The sequence below is a fragment of the Erpetoichthys calabaricus genome, chromosome 12 (assembly GCF_900747795.2).
Source record: "Erpetoichthys calabaricus chromosome 12, fErpCal1.3, whole genome shotgun sequence".
Classification (NCBI taxonomy): Eukaryota; Metazoa; Chordata; class Cladistia; order Polypteriformes; family Polypteridae; genus Erpetoichthys; species Erpetoichthys calabaricus.
In genome coordinates, this window is record NC_041405.2 from 147,684,655 (window position 1) to 147,711,975 (window position 27,321).

At 40.2% G+C, this 27,321-nt stretch overlaps 1 protein-coding gene across 1 annotated transcript in view; it reads left to right on the plus strand.

Annotated features, from left to right (window-relative positions):
- The window catches only part of rad23ab (RAD23 homolog A, nucleotide excision repair protein b), a 61,319-nt gene that overhangs the window by 15,805 nt on the left and 18,193 nt on the right, over positions 1-27,321 (plus strand). The window contains exons 2-7 of the mRNA XM_051935424.1: positions 6,133-6,214; positions 7,460-7,564; positions 13,368-13,372; positions 13,475-13,710; positions 13,827-13,876; positions 25,152-25,279. Coding sequence (XP_051791384.1) covers positions 6,133-6,214; positions 7,460-7,564; positions 13,368-13,372; positions 13,475-13,710; positions 13,827-13,876; positions 25,152-25,279 — 606 coding nt within the window. The remainder of the gene's footprint in view (positions 1-6,132; positions 6,215-7,459; positions 7,565-13,367; positions 13,373-13,474; positions 13,711-13,826; positions 13,877-25,151; positions 25,280-27,321) is intronic.

Here is a 27,321-nt window from a genome sequence, read left to right on the forward strand (position 1 = left end):
CAATGGGGAAAATTTAATTTGAAATAAGAGCATTTTGATTTACGAGCTCGGTCACGGAACGAATTAAACTTGTATCTCAAGGTATCACTGTATGTAAAATCCAGTGTCTGTCTGTCAGTCTGTATGTATGTCTGCTGTTCATGAGAGAACTAGATCATGGTTTTCTTCTATAATTTGCTTGAACATTCCGATTGATTTTGCGACTTCTCTCATCGCGCTAAGTATCATAGTTCGCTTGCGGTACCGATTTATTTGCGTGAATCCGAGAGAGACGCAGTGGGCCGATGGGAGGGGGGTGGGGCCATCCGCACTCACGCTCAGATATATTCGCGCTAATCTGAGCCAGAGGCCGAGGGGAGGTCAGAAGTGATGAACCGGGCAGGGCCCTCCTCACTCACGCGCCAGCCTGCGTTCGAATCGCTCTACCTCTGCGTTTTGCAGCGTATCTTGCCTCCACTTAGCTAGCGATACCTGTTTGTTTATTAATCTTTAAAGTTTGTCCTGTTTCACTACTACATGGGCGGAGCCACGGGAGACAGCATGTTAAATACAGTGGAACCTTGGATTACAAGTAATGTGGTTTGCGAGTGTTTTGCAAGACATGCCAAAATTTTTACTCAATTTTTACTTGATAAACGAGTGAGGTCTTGCAATACGAGTAGTACGTATACGCTTTGTCTGCCGAGTGTCAGGTGATCACAACTGAGCTGATGGTTCTTCTCTCTCTAATGCTGCGGGTTTGTGGGTAATCGTCTCCCATTCTCAGGCACAGTTGGCATGCCTTACTCATATAGTCAACATCTGTATGAGCGTATACTGTTTACTATAGCATTGTGACCACGTGTGGGTGTGTTGTAACGTGTGAGTCCCCGTCTTGCACCCTAAAACACGAAGCTGAGTCTCAGTACTTTAGCAACACCACCTTTATTCAGCTTGAAACAGGAACAGTGTGATTATTTATTGTAGCGGGATTTGCCACTCTCCTATACACAGATACATCGGTCAGGCCGGGTTGTGGCCAGGTTAGTGGCCAAGTAATACTGTGCCCTGCATATATAATTTTACTTGTTATCACCCATCAACTGCAGGTGCTTATAGCATGTCTGCGATCTTTTCGGATTCGCTTGTACAGCGGACTGCTACAGCGCTGGGAGCCTGCGGTTGTTTCAGGACTCTCTTCCGCATGTCGTACCCTTGGGTGGAATCCCAAAAGAGTTTAGAAACTCACTCACACTAGCCATGATTCTTTTCAAAGGTAAAGTGTAGGTTATATGTATTTTTACTTTATATTTTGTATTAATCATTTTTATATGGCTATTTTTGGGTTGTGGAATGAATCATCGGAGTTTCCATTATTTCTTATGGGGAAATTCACTTTGATATGAGTGCTATGGATTACAAAACACGTTTCCAGAATGAATTATGCTCGCAATCCAAGGTTCCATTGTATAAGTGAACTACAGGGCATGAATATTACATTCTGGATAAACATAAACTGCTCTGCTGTAAGATGAATTGTGCAGCATACAAGCAAGAACAAAGATCTAACATAATGTACTATTGTGTAAAAATCCAAAGTTCTGTCAAACACTGCACAGGAAAAAATAGTATTTGTAAAGAAGTTCTGTCATATATTTCACAAAGATACAAAAAATCAAAACCAATTGATTACTAACTTCAAGTTCTGTCCAATGTTACACAAAGATATCAGAAAAAAATAAAAAACTGTAAAATTCTACTGAGGAAACTTCAAGTTGTGTGACAGAAACACCAGTCTGTCCGCAGCATCAGGATTCAGAGCAGCACAGTTACATGTTACAGCATTTCGTCCGGTGCGGAAAGCCCACTCAGGAGGACTACTTGAGGCAGGGATGCACGGGTACTTTGGTTTTAGGTTTCCCCAGTTTGGGTGAAGTGTACTTCTTGTGTTTTCCCCCACTCAAGTGGATTTACACCACTTTTCACCTCGGGTATCATCAAGTAGCTCTTCATCTCTTTTTCAATTTCACCTTCTCTGAATTCCTGTTCTCATTTTTTTTTTTTTTTTTTTTTTTATAATGACTGCTAAAAGACGTTTTTTGTTTTTTTGATCTCTCTCGTGTCATCACCTGCTCCAATTTCTGCAGGCATAGGGCTTAGTGTGTGCGAATGTTTAAAGTAATCGAGGACCCCCAGCCAAGACGGATTGCAAAATTAAAGGCGCCTGATTGGCATATGCTTGTTATGGAAATAAAAATAAAAAGTTGTTCAAACAGTTTTTTTTTGCCTGACATCCACAGGGCTCCATACTAGATCAGTTTCACTTAAATTTTATAGAGGAACCCAAATTACTCACCAATGGCAATATGAAGCCAAAAAAATGTTCAAAACAAGGAAGTCTCTTCCAGTTGTTAATCTGTAGTGCACGTTAGCCCTGCTATCTGTGGTCTTCTCGAAGCGACCATGATGCCAGCGCATCTTTCAGTCCTTGTGCAATGATGTCACCTGTGTGGCCTTCGGGCAAGTAGGATGGATGTTTGCAAATGGTAGCTTTGCAGTTGCCATATTTCGTCAATGAAATGCACTTCCAAGGAGAGGTATGGTGTGGATCTTCGGTTTGACCGTAAATCTGTTGTTGTGGCAAAATGTGAACCCCTCTGTAGGTTATGTGTCAGAGTTTGGCGATATGAATCCTACAATTTAGGCAGAGCTGTTTGACTGAAATATTTCTGGCCAGTCCGTGTGTGTCGTTCGTCTAAAGTATTCGCAAGTTGTTTGAAACCATCCCTCTTAACCGCTTGAATTGGCACCATATCTTTTGCGATGTAATTGGTGTCTGCATTTGTTATGTCATGCCATCTGTCTCTTTTCTTGTTGTATGGCACTTTTTTGCAGAATAATTTCACTAAAGTTTGCTGAGTGTGTTTTTGTGCTTGCACCTTGGGTGATTTAGACCTGTTGTGGACAGCTGACTGCTGTCTGGTGGTTTAGTTCACAGATGGTGAAACAGGTTAGTTGTCGAACTCTCTTTAATGGCAACTGATTTCCAATATATATTTTAGATTGCTATCTTTTGAGCAACATCAATCTTTTCAAAGTCAAACCACCTCAGTGCTACTGAGGATGATTGCGAAGTCTTAGAATTTGTTTTATTTTCTTTTTAGTTGAAGCCATGGAGCCGTGGACGATAGAACTACGTGTTTTTGCGTACAACTGTTTTGTCAAGAACAACCAATCTATTACTGCAGTTCAGCGTGAGTTTCGTTGCCATTTCAATATCCACAGAAATAAAGCTGTTCCCGCTCGTAACACTATCCTGCGTTGGGTTAAAGCACTTCGTACACGAGGTACACTAATGAACAAAAGTCCTTCGGGGGCTACACGAACGGCACGTACCCCTGAAAATGTGGAAAGCATACGACTAGCCCTGCTGCGCAGTCCAAGTCAATCTGCTCGGAAGCATTCTTCTGAACTTGGCCTCAGTAATCGTTTGGAGCACTTTATCGAGATGATAAACATCTTCTTTTTAGCCGAATTACAATGAAAATGTATTCCCAACAGGATGGGGCGACAGCCCACACAGCTAGAGCATCAATGGATGTTATTTGCCCTCTCTTCCCTGGTCACCTCATTTCCAGGTTTGGTGACATTCATTGGCCACCTCGGTCCACTGACTTATCCATGTGCGATTATTTCTTGTGGGGTCACCTCAAGGCACATGTATACGAGCATAAGCCCCATACATTGGAGGAACTGAAGGAAGCCATTCACGTGGAAGTCGCCCAAATCGACAGAGCGATGTTGAAAAGAGTGGAGGCCAACTTCCATGAACGCCTTCAGAAATGCATCAGTGATAACGGACACCACATGGGAGATGTTGTTTTCCACACTTGATTTTGTCAAATGCTATTTCAATATGAACTCAAATCTTTCAATAAATTTATTTCTAAGAAAAAATTAACAATTTTGTGATTTTGTAAAAAACATCCGTCCTTTCTGCCTCACCCTGTATCATAAAACTTTTGAATTTAAGTCAAGGGATGTTATGCTAAAACTGTATGATGCACTCATAAGCCGGTATCTGCAGTATTGTGTGCAGTGCTTCTCTTCACAGTACAAGAAAGACAAAGCAGCACCTGAAGCTGTGCAGAGGAGAACAAACAAGTGCATCTCAGAGCTTGAGGACGTGTCCTACTGTGTCAGACTCAGAGAATGAAACCTGTTTAGTCTCCAGCAGATAAGACTGCATGGGGATCTCATTCAGGTATTTAAAATCCTCAAAGGCATTGATAAAGCAGAGCCAGCAACATTTTGTTTAGCTTAACAGTGAATCGTGTACTAAAGCAGGGGTAGGCAACGTCGGTCCTGGAGTGCCACAGTATGTGCAGGTTTTTGTTCCAACCCAGTTCCTTAACGAGAACTCAATTATTGCTGATGAAGCACATATTGCTTAAGTGACATTTTAATGCTTCATTTTAGTGGTCTCGCTTGTTAAGGTTCTCCAACCTTAATTGCTTATTTCAATCTTAAACTGCTGCATTCAGTGTTTTAATTGCTCCTTATTAGCAATAAGATGTAAAAGACAAAGCAGCCAGCAGTTCTCCAGCTAGCTTTTTTCCAATTACATCTGTGTGTGTTCATCATGCACGGTTTGATTTAATAAAACACTTAATAGAAAAATGTGACAGACTGAAAATGATCTGTTTTAGGCTTCAAATCATTTGGATGATATCCTTGGAAAGGAAAAAAATCTACGATATAAAAGCCTTACATTGCACAGACTAACAAGCCATAAAATTAAATAAGGTCTGAGATTGGCAATGATTGGTTTCTAATTAAGCAATTGGGTTGGAATGAAAACCTGTAGCCACTGCGGCTCACCAGGACCGACATTGCCTACCCCTGTTTTACATCTTATTGCTAATAAGGAGCAATTAAAACACTGAATGCAGCAGTTTAAGATTGAAATAAGCAATTAAGGTTGGAGAACCTTAACAAGCGAGACCACTAAAATGAAGCATTAAAATGTCACTTAAGCAATATGTGCTTCATCAGCAATAATTGAGTTCTCGTTAAGGAACTGGGTTGGAACAAAAACCTGCACATACTGTGGCACTCCAGGACCGACGTTGCCTACCCCTGTACTAAAGGATATCAGTGGAAATTAAGGGGAATAGTATTTCAGAATGAAGCCAGGAAGCACGTCTTTATGCAAAGGGTTGTGGAACTCTGGAACAAACTACTGAGGCATGGAGCTGAAGCAGAAACCTTGAAAACCTCTAAGAAAAATCTGGATGAGATATTAAGGAGAGCTTAGCTATTAGCTTGATGGACTGAATGGTCTCTTCTGTTTCTTATGTTTCCATATCTACCTATCAATAATATGTCTTAATATAATATAATATCTTATCTATCACTTATATACTGCACTATTTATCGATCGATCGATCGATGCGTGAGTCACTCTCTTGCACCCGCAAGATGAGGCTCAGTCTCAGGCTTCAGAACGATCAACTTTATTATTCAACTTCAAACAGGAACAGGAAGCGTATTTATTGAAGTGGGAGCTACAACTCCATGACACACAGGTACAGCAAATAAGCAGGGACTTCCTTAGTCATTCTGCCTCAGCTTCCTCCTTCAGATCAGGCACTGATAATCCTCCTTGTCAGGTTGGGTTAGCGGCTGTGGATCCACGACTGGGATCGGATCGTCCTGGAGGAAAGGGGACAGAGAGGAAGTGGGCCAGGTCATTGGCCGAAATAAAGAACCCTGCGGATCGGCAGTCGGTCTACGGCTGACAGGCACGTTGCATGGGGGCTGTGAAGTTGTCGTTGAGGCAGTGATTCTCCTATGTCCAATGGATGCGTTGTGCCACGGGGCTGTGAACGCGTCATTGACGCAAGATGCATTGCGTGGCAGGGCGGTCTGTCTGTCTGTCTGTCTGTCTGTCTGTCTGTCTGTCTGTCTGTCTGTCTGTCTGTCTGTCTGTCATTCACCTGCTGAGCAGCTTTGATTGATCCATTTTTTTGGATGTGAAGCAGTCTGATTTCAGTGAACATGACTAACTTCTTGCTAACTTGTAATTAATTAATGCCTTTTTTATTGTAGAGTAGCAGTAATGTCTAAGTGGCTTGTGGCTTTTTCTTTTAGGTAAGATCATTGAAGGAAAAAATTGAAGCTGAGAAGGGCTCTGATGCTTATCCAGCTTCTGGACAGAAGCTTATTTATGCAGGTAAGGGGTACTTAATGGGCTGAAAAAAAATTAAATGTGGAGTAGGGGTGTGGTGGCAGACATTAAAAAGCACCCAGGATAAAACAGGCTAAGCTTCAGTTAATTTAAAATAAAACAGAACCATTCAGTTGCCTTAAAGAAAATCTCAGTTCCTAATTATTATTGTAATACAATCCCACAAATAGCAAACAATAATGGGAGTTCTTCAAAAACACCCAGGGAAGTAGGCCTGAATCCCTCCAGCCTGCCCAGAAGAAGTGCACCACAAGGCAGCCAAGCTTTCTCCTGAGTGGCTGGTTTCAGTCTACGCTGGGCCAAAATGCACTCCATTCTAAAAATTCAAGCAAAATATATTCTTTAATACACTCTAAATGTTCCACAAGGTAGAGGATAACTTTCAAACCCTAGCTGGTATAGGGCAAGGCCGCAAGAAATCTTTGTAAAGGAAGATTTACTGACAGAAAAGGAAAAATACAACAAGTTTCAAAAGAGCACAAAAAAAAATTCCTTAAGGGAATATTCAACCCATTAGTAATATTTTTGATATGTTACTTACCCCCATGTACTCTGTCGTGATGGTCGAGAAAAATTTTAATGTCATATTTTCATAGAGATCTATGCTTTTGAATTGAAGACCTAACACCGTCCCTCATTCACTGGTCAAGTCTTCAATTCAAAAGCACAATCTCATGTGAAGGGGCTTTCTGTTTGTGGACTACAGCCGTTGTATGGAGGTATTTATGTAACACTAATTTTAACAAAAAATGCATGCGTTTTGCACTCTGTAAGCATACGACTGGATGGCTTGATGTGTGAATTATGTGACACGAGTAATAGGAGATTTCTCCATGGATGTTTTGATATTGTTTGCTGTATTGTATAGTGGTGGTCATCATTGGGTCATGTTCTTTCATGTGAACATGAGATTAATTTTTTTTCTCTCCATTATCACTATAAACTACATGGGGTAAGTAACGTAAAAAATAAAATGTTTGAATGGAGTATTCCCTTAGTACAGAACAAGTCAAATAAACACTAAAAATTGTAAAGATATTGGTAGAATGTACCATTTGAGAGTGAAAGAAATAGAAAGAAAAATAAAATGAAATCGGCATATGTTACCTGTACATGTAAATAATGATAAATGTAAATGAACCTGCTTTTTTGTGTCAATTTTTTTTTTGACTTTTGGATTTTTCTTTTTTACTATTACATTAACCTTTTTATTTGACTTTAATGTCTCAGGTAAAATCTTGAATGATGACATCCCCTTGAAGGATTACAAGATTGACGAAAAGAACTTTGTTGTTGTTATGGTGACAAAGGTGAGACACTATCTGTCAAAAATCTGTACAAATAAATTCATAATCTGTCAATCATGCAAAAACAATTTAGCCTGTATTCACAGAATTTTGCATGTCCACCTTAAAATATAGTTTATGTGGTATTTATATTGGTGTCATGTCTCATAAAGGGTTTCTTCCCTTGCTGGGGTTCAAATACATGTTTCGTGTTAGTTTTGTCCATTTTTTGCTCTTTGGTTTATGTTGATTGTGTTAATGTTAATTTTGTTGTTTATGTGAATTATTCTTTGTTTTTGATATTGTTTATGTATGTAAGCTTCCTGTGTTATGTGATACCCCAAGAGCCGGGCAACTTATCAATTAACGCCAAGAACTGCCCTCCACCCTATAAATCTCCCACAATTCTTGTCGGTTCATTATAAGTATGCTGCAGAGTTGGCAAGTTTACTTGTGTTTATTGTGATTTTTGTGAATTATTTGTATATCCGATTTTTGATCTCTGATCTGATCACTGACTGCAGGGTGAAGAGGTGGTGAAGATAGATGAAGTTAAATACTTGGGTTCAACAGTCCAAAGCAATGGAGTGTGTGGCAGAGAGATGAAGAAGAGAGTGCAGGCGGGCTGGACTGGGTAGAGAAGAGTGGCAGGAGTGATTTGTGGTAGAAGAGTCCCTGCAAGAATGAAAGGGAAAGTCTATAAAGTGGTAGTGAGACCGGCTGTGTTAAATGGTTTGGAGACAGATGCAGAGTGGCAGGGCTGAAAGTGGCAGAGTTAAAGATGCCAAAATTTTTGCTTGGAGTAACAAAGGTAGACAGGATTAGGAATGAAAAGGACAACGCAGGTATGACAGTTTGGTGACAAAGTGAGAGAGGCGAGATTGAGAAAATTTGGGCACGTACAGAGGAGAGATGAGGGGTACATCGGGAAAAGAATGTCAATGATGGATCTGCCAGGCAGGAGGAAAAGAGGAAGGCCAAAGAAGATGTAAAAAGACAAGCATAGAAGGTGACCCCTAAATGAGAGCAGCCAAAAGAAGAAGATTTGGATCTCTGATTTTTCAGCTTTCTGCTCTGTTTTTTGACCTTGTGTATATACTGTATTGGGACTTGTTTGATTTGGATTGCCTTCGTGTTTCAGGCAGTTTTATTTTGCCTTTGTTCTCTGTTGAGCTTCATTGTGTTTGGAACACTCTTTTTAATAAATAAATCTTTTCTTATATATAAATTCGCTTCGCTCACCAATCCGTTTCCCACACCTGCCAGCGCTACGCGCCGTTGTGAAGAGGGGGGCTGAACGCACCCCAAAGAGATGCGGTCGCTCCTCCCAAACCCCTCTTAAATGGTGATACAATGAGAAACAAATCGTTTTTTTTTTTTTTTTTTTTAACCTCCTCTTTGCTCGATGAGCTGCTGGCTTGCTGCTGCTGTGCCGCGTGATATGCATCTCGTGTGGGGCTTCGAATGTTTAAAAGCCTGTACAGCAGTTGTCCTTTTGTCTCACTGCCTTGTCTCTCTTCTCCCCCAGACATCCTCAAACACTATTCGATCTCTTTTTGCTGTTCTGTTATTTCACCAAGTAATTTCCATTTGTTTGCGGTAATGCAATCTTTACTATCATTTTTTGAGACTTTTGAATTTTCCTACTTCATCCATATTACTAACCGAGAATGGTAAACCGAAAGGCACGGACCCAGGTACACGGCGATGGACGCAGGAGACATAGCGCTTCTGAACTAAACATCCACACCACACAGCATGGTCCGGGTAATAAGACTAAACGAACTCTCCGTATTAAACATACGGCATCCTCACACGTCCAAACCATATAGCATATGTGAATCACATTACAGTGATGCATTATTAACAGTACAACCACAGAAAACGCTCCGTATTAACAGTAAGTGCAATTATCCATATTACTAACGGTAGACAACGGATAACTAATGGAGTCACGGTCACAGCTCCAAAACGATCCAGCTCAACTAACGGAGCTACAAAAGCGAGCCCGCATGGATAAAAACAATAGACGTAGGCGCCTACAACGCGCGTCTGAAACCGCGGAAGCAAAACTGTCTCGGCTCCAAAACCAAACAGCTCGACTAATGGAGCTACAAAAACGAGCCCGCATGGACAAATACAATGAACATGGACGCCTACAACGCGTGTCTGAAACTGCGGAAGCAAAGCAGGCAGGGGTTCAAAACAAAAGACCACAACTGACGGAGATACACAAACAAGCCCGCCTGAATACAATTAATGAACGCAGGCGCCTACAACGCGCCTCTCAAACAGCAGAGGCAATAGATAAACGGCAAAGAAAGGAATGACAAACAGCCGCTAAACAATTCCGCCAATTAGCTGACAACGCATTCTGTAATGATTCTACTATTAGTGAACTTTCATTAGGATTAATGAATATCATTTGCTGTCATTGTCATTCACTTAACTTCCCTGAAGAAACAACTGGCAATACAACTAATGAGTTTACACCTTGTTGTCAAAAGGGTCAGGTTAGACTGCCTCCTTTAGATGACTTTCCTGAATATCTACGGAAGCTTCTAACTAACAATGTACCCGAAAGTAAAAAACTTTATGGACTGCATTGGATCCTACAATAGTTCATTTGCTTTTGCATCTACCGGGGTGAATATCAGGCCACCAGCTGGCAATGGCCCATACTGCATTCGCGTATGTGGACAAATATTACTTTGGATTGGAACAGTGCACCCTGAACCAAATCACGAACGCAAATATGCACAAATCTACGTGTTAGATCCAGAAGTCACAATCTATCAACGAATGACCCTTCCTGACAACAAGCAATACACAGAGCTGATAATGAGAAAACGTTGCTGAAAGTCATACACAGTCACCCATTAGCTAAGTCTACAAAAGTACTTACAGGATCACATTCTAACAATACTGTTTTGATTCCTAGAGTTGACCTTACAAGTTCTGACCTGGAATTACCTTTTACACTTTAACGACGCCAATTTCCCATTAAACCTGCATTTGCCATGACAATCAACAAATCCCAAGGACAAACCATGAACAGAGTTGGCATATACCTCTCTGAGCCTGTACTTGGACATGGACAACTTTATATAGCCTTCTCAAGAGTTCGGCGTTCATCTGACATTAAAGTTAAAGTTGTACATACTCCATACCAAGGAAACCTCATTCAAGGACAACACACCATCTTTACTACAAATGTTGTGTATAAAGAAATATTCCAATAAATCTTTCTAATGTGCCATGCTATGGGTTCTTTACTTCCTTTGTTCGTCATCTACACCTTTACACTCCAATATATCTCATACATACATCAATGTATTTCGGGTTACCCAATACCAGGGGTTGGCGAGGAAAGCGAGCAGGGGGCAGAGCCCCCTAGTAAATCACTAACCTGCTCTGCATGTGTATCACGCCAACGTTTTTGAATTCTTTACGACATTCTACTTTGTCTTTTTCTGGCCCCGGGCATGGTTAAATCTCTCAGAATTTGCGCATAGATTATTTTTGCTTCTTTTTTGCTTTCATTTTTGCATTAATTTCTCTCCAATGCTTTGGGGTCTCTTTTCGACACACTACTCTTTCTTCTTCGCTTAGTCGTCTACGCATGGAAGTGTGTGTGTCTGTCTGTCCGGCCCGGAAGTGTGTAGCTACAGCATAAAGCTGAAAGAACTGGCAAGGCAGTCCCAAGTTAACGAGTTGGAGACAAACTCGCTTAGTCGCTAATACACAAGCGAGGCAAGCACATCAGCAAAACGAAACCTCCGAGGAGAGAGAAACTCGCTTAGCTGCTGATAGACAAGGGGGGCGAGCACATCTGCAAAACCAAACTGCCGACTCTGCATTTCAGTTTTTTTTCTGACCATTTCAATAGTTTCTAGGACCCCGGGCTTTTTACAGCACGGGCTTACACAGCTAGTATAAAATAAAGTTTCAATGTTTTCCCTTATTACTAGCCTGGGTTTAAGGGTGATATCCCTCTCTAGTGGGTATTATTGGAAGTGCTTTGGAACTCTTATGACTCCTAGTTCACAACAATTAGGAATGGAGGTTGTTATGGAAGCAGCAGCTCAAAAACCAGCCCTGTCATGGGGAATTTAGTTCCCATCATGCAGCAGGAGTGCAGTGGGACTGATTGAAGTTTTGAAATGGCCAATGTGGGATCCCATCTAAGACCACAGGTGATGCATTTTGTCACAACTAATCTGGCTAACAGTTTTAATGCTTTGCTAGATTAGTTTTTCTCCAAGACTATATCAGTTTATGTCATTGTGGGTTGTGTTTAGCCATGTTTGCAAAAGGTATTTTTTCAGCCACACCCTTTTCTAAGTAATATACAGGTTGAAAAGGGTTGTGCAGTGTTGTCAACTCCCTTAAAGAGTTACTTTCTTTAACCCTCCAAAAAAAATCTTTAAATACACCAAAACACCCTTTTTAGTAAGTTTCATGAAACAGACTTTTCCAACAGTTTCGCAAATTCTTGTACACTTTTCTCCACGCATTCTGGGATTGTCCTCCTGCTGCTAATTGGTAGCCCTATATGACCAAATCCCTCTCCACAATCTTTTTCTCCTTCATTCCTTTCTCCCCTCTAGTTCATCTCCTGGTCCTTTCCTTCTCTTTCAAGACTTTCCCTTTCAACCATTTCTGTTTCAGCTAAAACTGGCGTCACATTACACTGCTTCAAGCTGGAAGGGTTCATTCAGAACAGGTCATCCACCTGAAGCTAAGCACGTTCGGGGCCATGTCAATACTTGAATGGGTGTCCATCTAGGAAAAGCTTGGAAGCTTGGGTTGCTGGTAGAAGAGGTGTTGGTCAGGCCAGCAGGGGGCGCTTACCCTGAGGACTATATGTGGATCTCAGTGGCCCTGTGCAGTGATGGGTACACTATGCTGTAAAAATGTTGCCGTCCTTTGGATGAGAAATAAAACCAAGGTTCTGACTCTCTGTGGTCATAAAAGTTTCCTGAGTGGTGTATCCCAATGTCCTGGCTAAATTGCCCACCACGGCCTAGTCATCCTGGCCCCCTAATCGTCCACTGTCTGTAATTAGCTTTCTCTCTCACCCCTTCACTACCTAAGAGCTCATGTGTGGTGAGCATACTGGTGCAAAAATAGCTGCTGTTGCATAATCATTGTGGTTGAAGTGGCTCCCCACTCACTAACGCTCTTTGAGGAATGAGGAAAGTGCTATATAAATGTAAAGAATTATCATTATTATTATTAAACTTGATGACTACAGTAGTTGATCTCATTTCCTGAGGATATCAGATTACATGACAAGAAATTGCAGGGGATGACAAATTGGATGGCTCCCTGATGACTCTCCAGCACTGCCCCACATTTCCAAAGTATCACGCGCTAGTCCCTTCTTTGCGACAGCCCAATTACGTTTCTTTTATTCCATTTTGTCATGATACGTAAAAGACGAGACGTCAGACAGAAAAGTCTATCTTAATGTCTGTCAGGTACAAAACAGCCACCAGTCCTTATTCCTCACAACTGCGTTGTATGCATTGAACTTGCTGATGAGCTTTCATTGGTAGGGTGAGTTGCAGATCGATTGGACCGAGCTGCTGGGGATGTCATACTACACAACTTATTGGTCACGGGAGCGTGCAGCAGCTGCTCTGACTCGCTAAAGGTTATGTAATTGAAGTCTGTGACTGACAGGACCTTATTTATGTTGCTGTGTGTCTCCCATTGGAAATGTCCTGACATTGCTGTTTCTTCAGTCTTGAAGTCTTCTTCTTCATCTATCTAAAACTGGCGGCATGCTGTACAGCTAGTCAAGGACCATTAAATACCGCTTTATGTTACAATTTGATATTTCACAGCACCTGTGATTGTCTTAATAAAGTAAGCGGGGTGCTCTCTGTCTGTCTGTGATCTATAACTTCTCCATCTTCTTTTTCCCTCCACTAGGCAAAAGCTTCTCCTGTAGCTCCGCCTCCTCCCCCCTCCTCCTATTGCCCCCTTGCCAGACGTGGCTAGCGTTCCCGTAGCAGCAATTGACTTGCCAGGGGATGCCACACCTTTGCCCTCTAGTACACCTCCTGAAGTGATCCAGCCGGCTGAGGTGACACCCCTCATCACCCCGCCAGCCTCCAGCACTGAATCGTCTGTCCGACTCCCAGAGACGGAGGAGCAGCCACCAGAAGAGGCAGAGGCGCCTTCCAGGTGAGTGCTTGATGAATTGCATCCTTCGGGTGGCGCGGGCTCGGCAAAGGATTCCTGGCACTGGCTTCCTTTCTTGTGTTTTCTTGTTTTGTTTTGTTTTTCTTTTTTTTTTTTAGAGGTTCAGAAGAAGACTTCAGTCTTTTAGAAGAGGCAGCGTCAATATTAGGTATCTGCAGTTATCCAATGAGTTCTCTGTGTGTGCAAGGAGGAGTGTGGGCGTCAGAGCTTCAATGTCAGAGAAACCTTTGTTTACACCGGTAGAGACATCGACTAATAAATACATCTCCTGCATGACTGGGCAAATAAAGAAAATGGCCTCATGTTCCTTGGCTGTTATAGGACCAACCATGCAACAACAATCACTAGACTTAATGACTCCCAAAAAATGGCTACGATTACCATTATAGATCACCCACCATGGTTTTGCACCAAACATTGCGGGTTGAAGGCATCCTTTCTCAAAACGCTAAATCTGTCCTGATGTAAGAAATTGGGAAAACCTAAATCATCAGAACAACATCCTCAACGATGTCCAGTTTTGTTGAGACTGATTCACTGAAGTGCTGATTCTTGAAGCCGTACTTTATCTAGTGAAGTGTCCGTCCGTCCCTGTCAGCGGGTTTTGACATGACACCACCGCGTCTCTTTGCCGGCACCTTCTTGTCCATGTTTGCTTTATGCACTCATTATACATGAAATCATTTTGCAGTTTTTGTGACTGATGCCCCTACGATTTCTGCACTGACCCTTTAATCTTTTGTTAGCTGCCTCATGTTGCTTTGAAAACTCCCTCATCAAAATGTTAATCGTCTGACTTCTTTTATGGCTGACATACAGTACTTGTAACTGGCGATCAGCGTAATAGGAGCCGCCTCTGCAGCTGCATTCATAATCGTGAATTTAGCTAATTCAAAGTTAAGCTACTGTTTTCTTGTGCCATTCCCATTATTTTATCCAAACCCACTGATTACCTGCTACTACTGTATGTCAGTTTAAATTAAAAGCACCGGTTGTGAATCGTTTTCATTAGCGATTTGTTGTCGATATGTCATCATGCTTCACCACCATATTTTGCAACCCACTGAAGTTTTGAATAGTGGAGAATTCATCTTTTGTCAGTAGTAGTTTATATTTACAGCTATTTTATTGTTTAAGGTTTATTTTATATTATCTTGTACTCCACGTTTATTTTTCACAGATGCTGCCACATCACATCTCTGACTACAGGTCTTCTTCTGGTCCATTTTTTTTTTTTGTTCAGGTATTTAACTTCCACTTGCAAGCTGCACATGTCACAGTATAAATGTCTCGTCTCGGAATCACTCATTTAAAAAAAAAAAACAAAGAATCAGCACAAGAGGAAGGAAAAAAAATAGAACCAGAAAAAGAGATGTAGTCATTAACCAAAGCAAAGATCAAGACTGAGAATTTAAAGAAACTGTTGTCTAACTCCACAACTTTAACCAAAAATCAAAGTCAAAAAATAACCCGAGAATAAATAAAATAAATCTAACCAATGTCTTTGGTTATCCGCAATCTCGGATGGCAGTCAGCCTAAAGGGTTTTTTTTTTTTTTGGATATCAACACTTAATTGATGTCATCCAGGAAGTCTTAACCAAGGTGACAAAACAACTAATGGCAATGTCTATGACAGTTATACATGGCATAAAAGATGGTACAAAATAAATGTAAGCAATTGATGTAACTAAATAATAGAACCACTGACATGAATGAATTCTCCACTATACAAAACCATAGTGAGATGCAAGTAGTAGGCATGAGACCATATACTTATTCCACAATACAATTACTATTGCAATATTTCCACTACAGGCAGTCCCCGGGTTACGTACGAGATAGGGACTGTAGGTTTGTTCTTAAGTTGAATTTGTATGCAAGTTGGAACAGGTACATTATTTTTAATAAATGCTATTGTTGACCCGACTGTAACCAAGTGCTCTGCCAATGAATGATGGAGTTTCACCTCTCTCTGACCTTTTTATTATTTCTACTTTATTTTCAATGGTGATGGTTTTTCTCTTCTTTACTGTATCACCAGCACTTGCATCAGATTTGTGTTTCAGAGACATTCTTGAAGGGTGAAGACAAAAGGTTAAGACGAGCTCTTCTGCACAGCACTGTACACGCTATCACAGCAGGATGGCACCCCTCGTCAGCACATCTGGTGTACTGATGAGAGGCAACTTCCTGCTATGTGCGTAACAGTACAAGCAGGCTTGCTATTGAGAATGAATGGGGGCAGTTCACCACCCGCCCACCACACAGTCACCTCCACTTGCATACAGAATGCTGCCTGCAGCGTCAGCCCACTGAGAGCAAACAGGGTGCGGCCAAAGGTGGGTAGTGAATCTCCCACCACCGCCCCCATTCAACAAGCAGCCACCTGAGGCACACTACATTGCTGCCCCCTGCTGCCCCATTCACCCTCAGTGGCCTCCGTTCAGCCACAACCGGGTCACCGCTTGCAGCATGACCAGCCGCCCACTGACAACAAATGGGGCAGCCGTTCGAGGGACACTGCAAGGCTGTGGGGTGGATGGGCAGTGAAACGCCCCCCTCTGCCCCATCCAGCCTCCGTCCGGTCAGGATCTGTAGCTGCGTCGGCGTGGTGGGTAGGCAGCAAACTGCCCCATCAAGCCTCCATCCTGCACACGAGTGGTAGCTGCGGCCCTGGTGACTATGGACCCCGGGTTACCTCTTGCTGCGCACCCAGCCGCCCACTGAGAATGAATGGGGTGCGGCTCCCACCGCGCCATTCATCAAGCGGAGCCGCCAGAGGGACACTACACTGTGCGAGCAGCGAAACCGCCCCCCCCCCTCCAACCACCGCTTGCAGTGTCCCCAGGCCAGAGATGACAGAGCGGCAGTTACTGAGGAGCCTGCGTCGCGTCCCCCAGACAGATGAAGGAGCAGCTGTGGCCCAATTCGTAAGTCGTATGTCGGATGTCTATAACTCGGGGACTACCTGTATATGAAATTTTTAGCTTTAAACATAAATAAATCAAAACACTGCAAAATCAATTCAAATTAGTGCACAGATTTAGCATAACATTTTGCAAGCATTTAGTTTTTTATTAAAATAAAGTAATCTTAAATGTTAAAAAAATGTTTTGATAGTATAATAACATGCCTGTTGTGCTTGTTAATTAGCAGGTGCAGGTACTGTTTCTCTGTACTTGCAACAATGATTATGCTATAAGCCCATAATATAAGGTTACTGTGGTGCAAAACCATCCAAATTTAAACTGATCCTTTTTTTTTGTTTTTTTAAGGATTAAATAACATATTTTATTAACATTTTTTCTTTTTGTTTGGATTTTATTGACTTTATTAAAAACAAATAGGATTCCATACAAATAACGTTTTGAAACAAATCAACCCCAACACCTGAGAAAGTGAGCTAGGCCAGCAGAGTAAAACCTAAAACTAGTAAAAAATAAGTAAATAGATAAATTAATAAATGAATAAAGATAAATGGAGTAAAAGAGGGGAGAGAATTCGCTTCCTCAGTTAAAATGCTTATTGTAAAATATTATTGATTAGATCCTGCCAGGTTTTGAAAACGTTTTGCGCAGATCCTCTAAGTGAGAATTTGATTTTTTCCAGTTTCAAATAGTTTGTAACACCAGTTACCCACTGACTTAGAACTAGAGTGAGGATTCTTCCAGTTGAGCAAAATAAGTCTACGTGCCAATAGTGAAGTAAAGGCCATCACAGTTTGTTTGTTCTTCTCCACTTTAAGCCTGTCTGTGAGCCCACCAAACACAGCTGTTAGTGGAATAGGAGGGATTGTGACACCAAGGCTACCTGATAGGCATTTAAAGATTTGGTCCAGAATGATGTTAATTTGGTGCAGGACCAAAATCCTTTTGTTTTCTAAATTAACATTCAGTCCCCCATTGTTAAGATGAATATCCTTCCTAAACTTCTCTTTTTATTTCAAAACATTCCAATATATATCAATTAATAATTTTTTTTAAACAGTTAGATTCAATAATAACCTCATTCATTTGGAACTCAAAACACCCACGTATCTGAAGAGCGACCCTACAAGGACCTCAGGCAGAAGGTGGCATGGCTTTACCTAATTTTCAGTTTTATTACTGGGCAGCAAACATACAAGCCATAAAAACCTGGACACAAATAAATGAACATACACAGGCTTGGTCCGCAATAGAAGTAAAATCCTGTAGTACTTCTTTATATTCCCTGCTCTGCTCTCCAATAAATGAAAGCTATCGCAAATATACTAATAACCCAATTGTGCTTTACTCACTCAGAATATGGAACCAAATTAGAAAGCATTTTAAAATGGAAATCTTTTATCAGTGGCACCTCTGCAAGAGAACCACCTCTTTCAACCTTCGCAAGTATATCCAGTTTTTAATACCTGGAAAAGTTGTGGGTTTAAAATGCTCAGAGATCTTTATATAGACAACATATTTATATCTTTTGAACAATTACGTTCAAAATTCAACCTCCCAGCTACACATTTCTTTTACTATCTTCAAATTAGAAATTTTGTTAAACAGAAATTGCCCGATTTCCCCCACCTTGCACCCTCCACAATGCTGGAAAAAATACTGCTCAATTTCGAGGAAACAAACACTATTTCCACAATATATAAAATCTTATTAGAGTCCCTACCTTTCAAAGATCCAAGAGGACATTGGGAAGAAGATCTCTTAATCAATATATCAGAAAAGGAGTGGAAGGTAGCAAAGCAGAGAATTCACTCGAGTTCTATATGCGCAAAGCATAGAATTAGTCAACTAAAAATTATATATCGAGCCCATCTGTCTCGCTTAAAACTGTCCAAAATGTTTCCAGGGCAGGATCCAACCTGCGAACGCTGCAACCAAGCTCCTGCCTCACTGGGTCACATGTTCTGGGCCTGCACCAAACTAACATCATTTTGGACAAAAATTTTTAAGTGCCTCTCAGACAGCCTTGGTATCACAATCCCTCCTAACCCATTAACAGCTGTGTTCGGTGTTCTTCCAGATGGACTTGAATTGGAGAAGGACAAGCAAACTGTGATTGCATTCACTACACTTTTGGCACGCAGACTTATTTTGTTAAATTGGAAGAATCCTAATTCTCCTCTGATAAGTCAGTGGGAAACCGATGTTTTATATTATTTGAAATTGGAAAAAATCAAATTTTCAGTTAGAGGATCTGTACAAAATTTTTTCAAAACCTGGCAGGATTTAATCAATATTATTTTAGAATAAGAGAAATAACTATTATCGCATTTAACTCCCTTCTCCATTTCTTATTTACATAGATATTTACTTCTCCCTTTCTTTTGTTTAATGTTGCCTTATTAAAAAGCCTTAAGCAATTTTCCTTTAGCTAAGCTCTCCTTCTCAGGGGTGGGGTTTGATTTGTCTTCAAATTTGTTGGGTTATAAATTGATCTGTTTGTATGGAATGATTACAATAAAAATTAATAAAATAAAAATATTAACAAAAAAAAAAAAAAACATTCAGTCCCCCAGCCACAACATAGTCCCAAAGCACCAATACCAAACGCGCTCTCTCTCTACACCACCACTCCTCACAGGCAACCTTGTCCTCCTCCATCCGACTCTGGCCGCTGAGTGGTGGTTGCTGGCCCCTTTTATTGGGCACCCGGAAGTGCTCTAGGTGTTTGATTGCCGACATCCAGCTGCACTTCTGGGTGTGGCGAAACTAATGCCCAGAAGGGTCCAGCAGCTCCTGCTGCAGCACCCCCTGGCAGCGTCTGCGGAACCCAACAGGGCTGCACAGAACTCCAACCCCCATGAAGCCCTGGGGGAGTCTGAAGCACCGCTGCAACCCAGGGAGGCCTCGGCCATCCGTCAAAATGTTTACTACTGATCATATATTTTAGAACACCTCAGTTTTCTCAGTTTTTATGGAAATACACGCAATTTAATGTTTTAGTGTTTTGTGAAATAAAGGGATAAAACAAACAATGGCAAGTGAAAAAATAAGTTAAAAAATCATTATGTGTACAAATTTTTTTTCAAATTTTTGCTTTGTCAAAGTAGCCACCTTTTGCTGATATAACAGCCAAATTCACACAGGGAAATCAAATATTGGTCAGAAAGCTCTTTCCAACATTGTTCCAGAAGTTCCCACAAATGTGTTGCATTTGTAGGTTGCTTTCCTTTCACCCTTCTGTCCGGTTCATCCCAAACTAACTCAGCGAGGTTGAAGTCTGGAGACTGTGCTGGCCAGTCCATGGTTTGAAGTGTGCTTTCTTGTTCTTTCATTTTAACATACTTCTGACATAGCCTAGAGATATGTTTTAGGTCCTTGTCTTACTGTAAGATGAACCCCTGACCTAGTAGACTCCGACCAGAAGGTATTGCATGTTGCTGTAAAATGCTGTGGTAGCCCTTTTGATTCAGAATGCCAGTCACACTGTGCAAGTCACCAACATCACCTCCAGCAAAAGAACCCCAGACCACCACACAGTTGGTGTCACACATTCAGGAGCCATACTTTCACTAACTCAATGGCATACAAACCCCCCGCGTGAACCGAAGATTTCAAATTTTGATTCATCACTCCATAAGACTTTCTTCCAGTCTGCAGTAGTCCACAGCAGGTATTTCAAGGCCCTATTTTGTCCTTTAAGGAATGGCTTTCTTACTGTGAAGTCTCCTCTTCACAATAGAAAGTGACATTTGCTTTTTTTGACCTGCACTATTAAGCTGATCCTGAAAGTGTTGTGTAAGCTGGTGACCCTCAGAAACTTGCCTTTGGATTGGCTTGTGACTTTGACTTCCTATCAGAGTTTCTTCTATTTTCCAGTTGCTTTTGGATTGTGTAGGACACCACTGGACTCACTGACAATTTGATATTTTTTTGCAATTTCTCTAATGAAAGGCCTACACTTCTAAGGGTAACCCTGCTCTGTCTGATTTAATTTTTTAATTACCGTTCTCTTGCCATTATCACTGGAATATTGTCCAAGTTGTACTTCAGAGACTGTAGTAACAAAGGCTATTCCAGCTCTGCTTTAAGACAGACAGAGGGTTTTTAAGTAATTAACTGAAGTTGGGACACTTGTGCAAATTGTTTGGCTTCATTTACTTCAATTGCTGCAGTACATCAGTAGGCTGTGACCTATTAGTTGTTCTCTGAAGAAGGCCAGTTTGTAAAATTCTGAAATTTCTCTTTTTTCGGTTTTTGCTAACCTAGACTTTAAATTTAAACTTCTGGCAGTTTACTGTTTACCTTTTCACCAGTTTAGGTCATTCATTGCATTTCATCTGATTAAATCTGAAGAAAAAGTGGAAAACCTAAGGTGTTCTAAAACTTTTGACCGGTAATGACCAGAAAAGCAAGCAGGCACTGGGAATGTGGCTGCTCTCCTTCTTCCCCATGCTAGAGGACTGAAAGCAATGGGAGATCCATTGCTGTATAATTCCTCATTGTTTCTGAACCAGGATCAGTGGAAGGTGTTATGTTCTCACATCCACAACCCGTGAGAGCTGTAGTGACTGCAGCTTGCTCCTCCCAGTAGCATCTGAGCACATCGCGGTAACTGTTCCAGTACAATACTAAGTTTACACAATGTCAGTCCCAATAGAGGTTGGGTCGAAGACAAGCTGATGGATGTAGTGATGCATAGTCTCAATTAGCCATACTCGTCTGAGGAAGCAAATGATTAAATTAAGAGCGTGTGTGTGTGAAACATTTAACCTGTGGTCACAGCTCACCTTCACTTACTGTACATTGAAACTTGTGTGCCAACTTTCACCTTCACATCATTACACAGACTGTGAACAACGACTCTGGAAAAATGCAATCAGTTGGCATACTATACTTTAGAACTTATTTTACGATTAGATTTTTAAATGACGAAAGACATTTTCGTTTGCCTTTGCATTTCATTTCATTTGTTGCAGTGTTGTACAACACACAATGCAAAGCCATGTTTCGTATTTCAGTATTTTGCATCTCAAAATTCGATAAAACAAAATTTTGTCTTATGCCTAAAAAAATGGTGGTGAAACAAGAGAATATTTCATCCACAAATCACAGATGAAAATAATTCACAACATTACCTGTCTACTGTAAGTGTTCAGAATCTAATTCCATTAAAGGATAAGTGCGTTATTTTTCAAGTTATTACTTCACAAACATGGTATACATGCGTTTGCGATGTAAAACTATGTTCGAAAGTTAAGCGCTCTCTTATCAGTTTTAAAATATACATAGTCTGCCCTGGCATTTTATACTGGAAGTCATCGGGCATGGGTTCCTGACCAGAAAACGAAAGCCTAAAAACTTCACAGAATACGTCCATTTTTCAAGCTAAAAAAAGTCACAGAGCATTGATCCATGTCTTGAGATTAGCTTAAACATGTCATTTTCAGACATAAAAACAATATTATGAGATTCAACAATTACAAAAGAAGACCGGCTAACAACCTTTTACCCCAAGTGCATGTGTTCCTCTCAGAAGAGAAAATCACATTAAACTGTTCCTGCCACATGCTTCGTATCGTATCGATTTACTTCTGTATTTATGTGAGCACTCCTCATCCTATCGCACAAGTGAAGAGAAAACGTATCCTTCCCTCAAAAAAAAAAACGTTAGTGGTCTCCCCTCGACTTTCTCGTATACTCAGATATGGGGATGGATATACGAGGAGTAAACCGCAAGACAATGATATTTTTATATTATGTACATTAAAGAACCATCAACAACAAATCAAATCAAATTCATAATTTATTGAACAATTATTATAAAAGTAAAGTTGAATAAATTGGACTCTGCAGCCACATGAATAAAAAATTTACCATAATAATTTGGCGAACAATTCAGGTAAATTACCATTTTCAGTAAGCAGAAGTGGATCAAAAGTTGCAAGAAACTTTAGTAATGTGTGTAAAAAAATACGTGTATGCAAAGTTTAATTTACGTAAACCTAACAACGTTCTGAAAAATGCATGTACTGTATTACCATTTGAACGTCACGCAGAAAATTGCGATTATCTCGAAAACTGGTCGTTTTTCGAAAAAAATGCAAAAGTACAAAAAATGCTTAGAACGTCATGCTTTATTTATAATATAATGTGAAATTATCAAATTTTTAATATTTTTGGGGAAACATTTCAGAAAAAGTACCACTTCGAGATAGCAGAAATAGCTCAAAAGTTGATAGAAACCTACATTTTGTATCTAATACTTGTATGCAAAATTTGGTTGACCTAAGTGAAAGTGAACTCAAGTTATCATGTTTACATACACAGACACACAAACATAGTTCCAAAAGTGGTATCTTCGGACTCAGGAAGGTCTAAAATGTCGAGATTCATTAAAATCTCAAAATCGAATTTTTGGACAATTCCAATACTTTCCCTATACTTTGTATATGAGAAAGTAAAAGTAGTACCAGGAATGTGCAATAAATATCCTTTTGTTGTCACAAACATACATCAAAAGAATGGAAGGCCTGCTTTCTTATATCAAAACTTTTTGCGCTTCAAAATGGACATATTCGGTAGGCTTTTAGGCTTTTGTTTTCTTGTACCCCATGGCTTCCATTATAAAATGACAGGACAGGCTGTGTATTTTTTAATACTTATAGGAAAATGCATAACTTTAAACACAATTTTGTGTGAGAAATGCATACTTGTATATGTCATATTTGAGAAGAGATAAATTGGATTTAAAAACACAGAAGTTATTCTTTAGTAAATAACCTTTCCTATTAACCGTGATCTATTAGTCTAAATAAATTCTCTTTATTACCTCGCACTTTTTGTTTCAGACACCAAGTAGTTATTATTTACCACTTGTCAGGGAAATAACCACCTTTTTATTTAGCGCCATCTAATTGATAAATGCCCCATTTTTTAAGCTTATAATTAAGTAAATAAATTCCACTCTTATCACTACTGCTTTTTCAGGTTAAATAAATAGCTTTTTAACATTTTCAAGGTGGGTGTTGACAATAGTTGACACATAAAGAAAGAACTGAATGCTAACCTCCAAGGAAAACCACCTAGACTGTATTGTATAGTTTTATCCACTAGATGGCAACAAAAACCACGAGATAAAGATGAATCGCCTTCGATTTTGACTACTGTATGGCGTCAAATGCCGGCAGCCACTCTCGTCAAAAGAAATCCACTGCCAGAGATGTGTACTGTCGATGACTTGGGATTCTGCACTGTCAGATGAGGATTTTGACCTGTTGGAGGAAAGTGCTGCTGAAACGCTGTTTTGTTAGTTTTATGTTTTTCACAAAATGGGTAATAAAAAGAAGTTTGATGAAACAAAAAAATGAAGCTTCCAAAGAGTTAAACTGGTTTAGTGCCACATGCTCAATGCAGTTCCCTTTTGAAGTTATTACAACCTAGTAATAGCTACTACTTACCATTTTTTACGAAGAATAACCAAGGAATTTTTATTTGGCACCTACTATGATAAATAGGGGTACATGAATGCCCTTTATTACTTCTTGACACCTCATGATTTAAAGTAAGTGACTCCTTTTCTTTTTGCATACTTACTGCATGACCTCTTCCCATTTTATTTATTCTTTGCATCTCAGTGTAAATAAAAGCTTATTCTGTTCAGCCAAGTATGATGAAAGTCAGAAAACACAGAATAAGGGACCAGAAGCTGAAATACTTCTGTGAATTCCTAGACAGTTTTGTTATCTGTCATCAAGGACAAAACTCGGGAGTTGATCATTCGTAGCAATAATTTCTTTTATCAGTTAACATTAAAGAAAGCAGAAAATAAATTCTGCCTTTATACAGTTGTGTTGATGACATCACACACCGCACGCCCTAGTCATTCTTAGGTAGAATTACAGTAGAAACACTTAAAGACACAAAATAGCACCACCCATACTAAACAGTAAGGGTGTGGCAGGATCGATTTTCAGAAATCGTATGTGCACTTTGAAAGTAAAAACGAACTTGATCATCAGCATAAGTAAAGAAAAACAAACCATTAGGAGACACTTTTAGCCTAGAAGACATAAAAAACATTCAAAAAATTTTTAAAAGAGGCCATATCATAACATGTACAGCAGTAGTGCCCCAAAATGTAGTTAATGGCAGACATGGCTGATTTCAAGGTATCCTGTATAGGTGGGCAGCTCCATATTAATTGCCCCCTTTCTTATTGAAGCAAGTATCTTTGCACACACCCTACTGCCCCAGTTGGTACTTATTTCAAACTCCCTGGACACAAAAAAACAATTACAGTGAGTGAGTTCTACAGTATAAAATTCCCCCATAGAATATAAGACGTACTTTTGGTACTGGGAGGGTGGGGTGTTTGTAAAATTGCAATGCATGATGCCTGTACTCTCCTGCCTTTGAAATGTCTTATACAGTATTAATGCACCTCATGCAGATGGAGTCTCAGACATTTATTTTTTTTTTTTGCGCATATTTAGTTACAGGACAAGCCTATGAAAACCTGGTCACCGAGATCATGTCAATGGGCTATGAGAGGGAACAGGTGATTGCAGCTTTGAGAGCGAGCTTCAACAATCCAGACCGGGCAGTGGAATACCTATTGACGGTGAGACTCAAACAAGACTTCATTCTACTGTTTTTGGTTCTTTTTGATGGTAAAAGGTGAACCCATCTTTACTGATACATGTGTTACCATTACATAGATATGTCTAAATCTATGCTTGACATGAGGACACTTTTGTATTGAAAAGATTTATTTATTTATTTATTTTCTCAAAGTATTCCACCAGGAAACACAATGGCACACTGGCAGTCCTGCTGTTTTGCAACAAGGATCCCAGGGTTCACATCCCGGCTCCTCTCTGCATGGACTTTTTCATGTTTGCCCCATATACATGAAAAATTTCCTCTGGGTGCTCTGGTTTCCTCTTACAGACCAAAGGCATGTAGATTAGATAGGTTGGTGGTGCTAAATTGGCCCTAATGTGTATGCGTGTGTGTATCTGTGTGCTCATCCTGCGATGGACTAACGGCCTGTCAAGGGGTTGTTCCCGTGTTGCACCCTGTGCCCTAGGGTAGGCTCTATCTTCCCTGCAACCCTGCTCAGGATAAAGCAAGTTTGGAAAATGGGTGGATGCATAGACATATTCCATCATGTAGCATTATTTTAATGATGTGACCATATTGTTTACATTTGCAGTGTTGGTTGCCGTTATGTGCGACATATCACATGATTGATAGGCAACACTGTTTAAAATGGTGACTTGCAGGACTTGTTATTCCAGTATTTGTATACAAATTAAAAAACAAATGATATTACTTGCAGTTTTATTGAATTTGCTGGTACATTTTCAGAATTTCCTGCCACACTATTTTGACTATGAAATTTGAGTGTCACGAGGGGGAAATAAAGGGAGGGACTATCCTTTCTCTGGGAGGCTTCCATTGGACCTGGAAGTGCTTCCCTCGGGCAAGGTCCTGGCACTGGTGGTACTCCCGGGTCCAGGATAAAATTAGCTGCCTCACCTCACTTGGGGAGTCAGAGTTGAGACTGAAGCAGGGCAGCAATCACTGAGGGAATTTTGGAAGAAGGAAGAAAAAGGAAAGATTGGTATTGTGTTAATTGTGGAAGCGAACCAGTCTAAAGATACTGTGCTGAATGAAATAAGCTCATGTTTGGGGCTGTGCTACACCCTTAGCAGTCACACACACACACACACACACACATATATATATATGCCCTGACTGGTGGCGCATCACTTGTCCAATACAGTCCCCACAGTGAAGCATGGCGGTGGCGTGCTATTTTCCTCACACAGTTCCAAAAGTACATGGGGTTACCAAGGTGATACCCCAGCTTTTCTCTAGGGCTAGACAGAACGTTTTTGACTCCTGGGGTAAATGTAGCTTTTTAAATAAGCAGACAGATAAATATATATACACAAACAAAGTAACCAATAAATGCATGTGCGGTAAACTCCGTTTTTGAAATTCTCAAGATTCTTTATTTGTCACATGCATAGTTATACAGGACAACATGCAGTGAAATGCATCCTGATCCGCTTATCAAAAACTGTGCATAGTTAGAAGAATATCAGTTAAATTAACAAAAAGTCATAGATTGAAAGATAACAGTATAGTAGAACATAATAAATAAGTAAAATTATGTGAATAAAGTAGAATTAAGTGTTAAGGTGCAATAGTGTAGTAATTATTGTGCAAAACCAAAGTTAGACTGGTGCATAGTTAAATAAGGCAGTTTGTTTGTTTGCGCTACTGCGATCTTTACTTTCTTTTTTTATATTTTCTAATTTTCCTACTTTCATATCCTTTAACTTTCTCCACATGTGTATAGCGCCGTTTTTTTTTTTTTTTTGAGCCTTTCTAATTTCACTGGTTTCATGCTCTGCATGTGTTTAGCGCCAACGTTTGTAAACGTCAGGATTTCTTTTTATAGTAGAGATTATATATATATAATATATATATATATGGGCAGAGCCGCGGGGGACAGCTAGTGTGTATGTATATTTTATACATACATTGCTGCCATCTAAGACGTTGACTGTCCATCACAATTATATATATATATATATATATATATATATATATATATATATATCTGTGGTGGGTTGGCACTCTGCCCAGGAT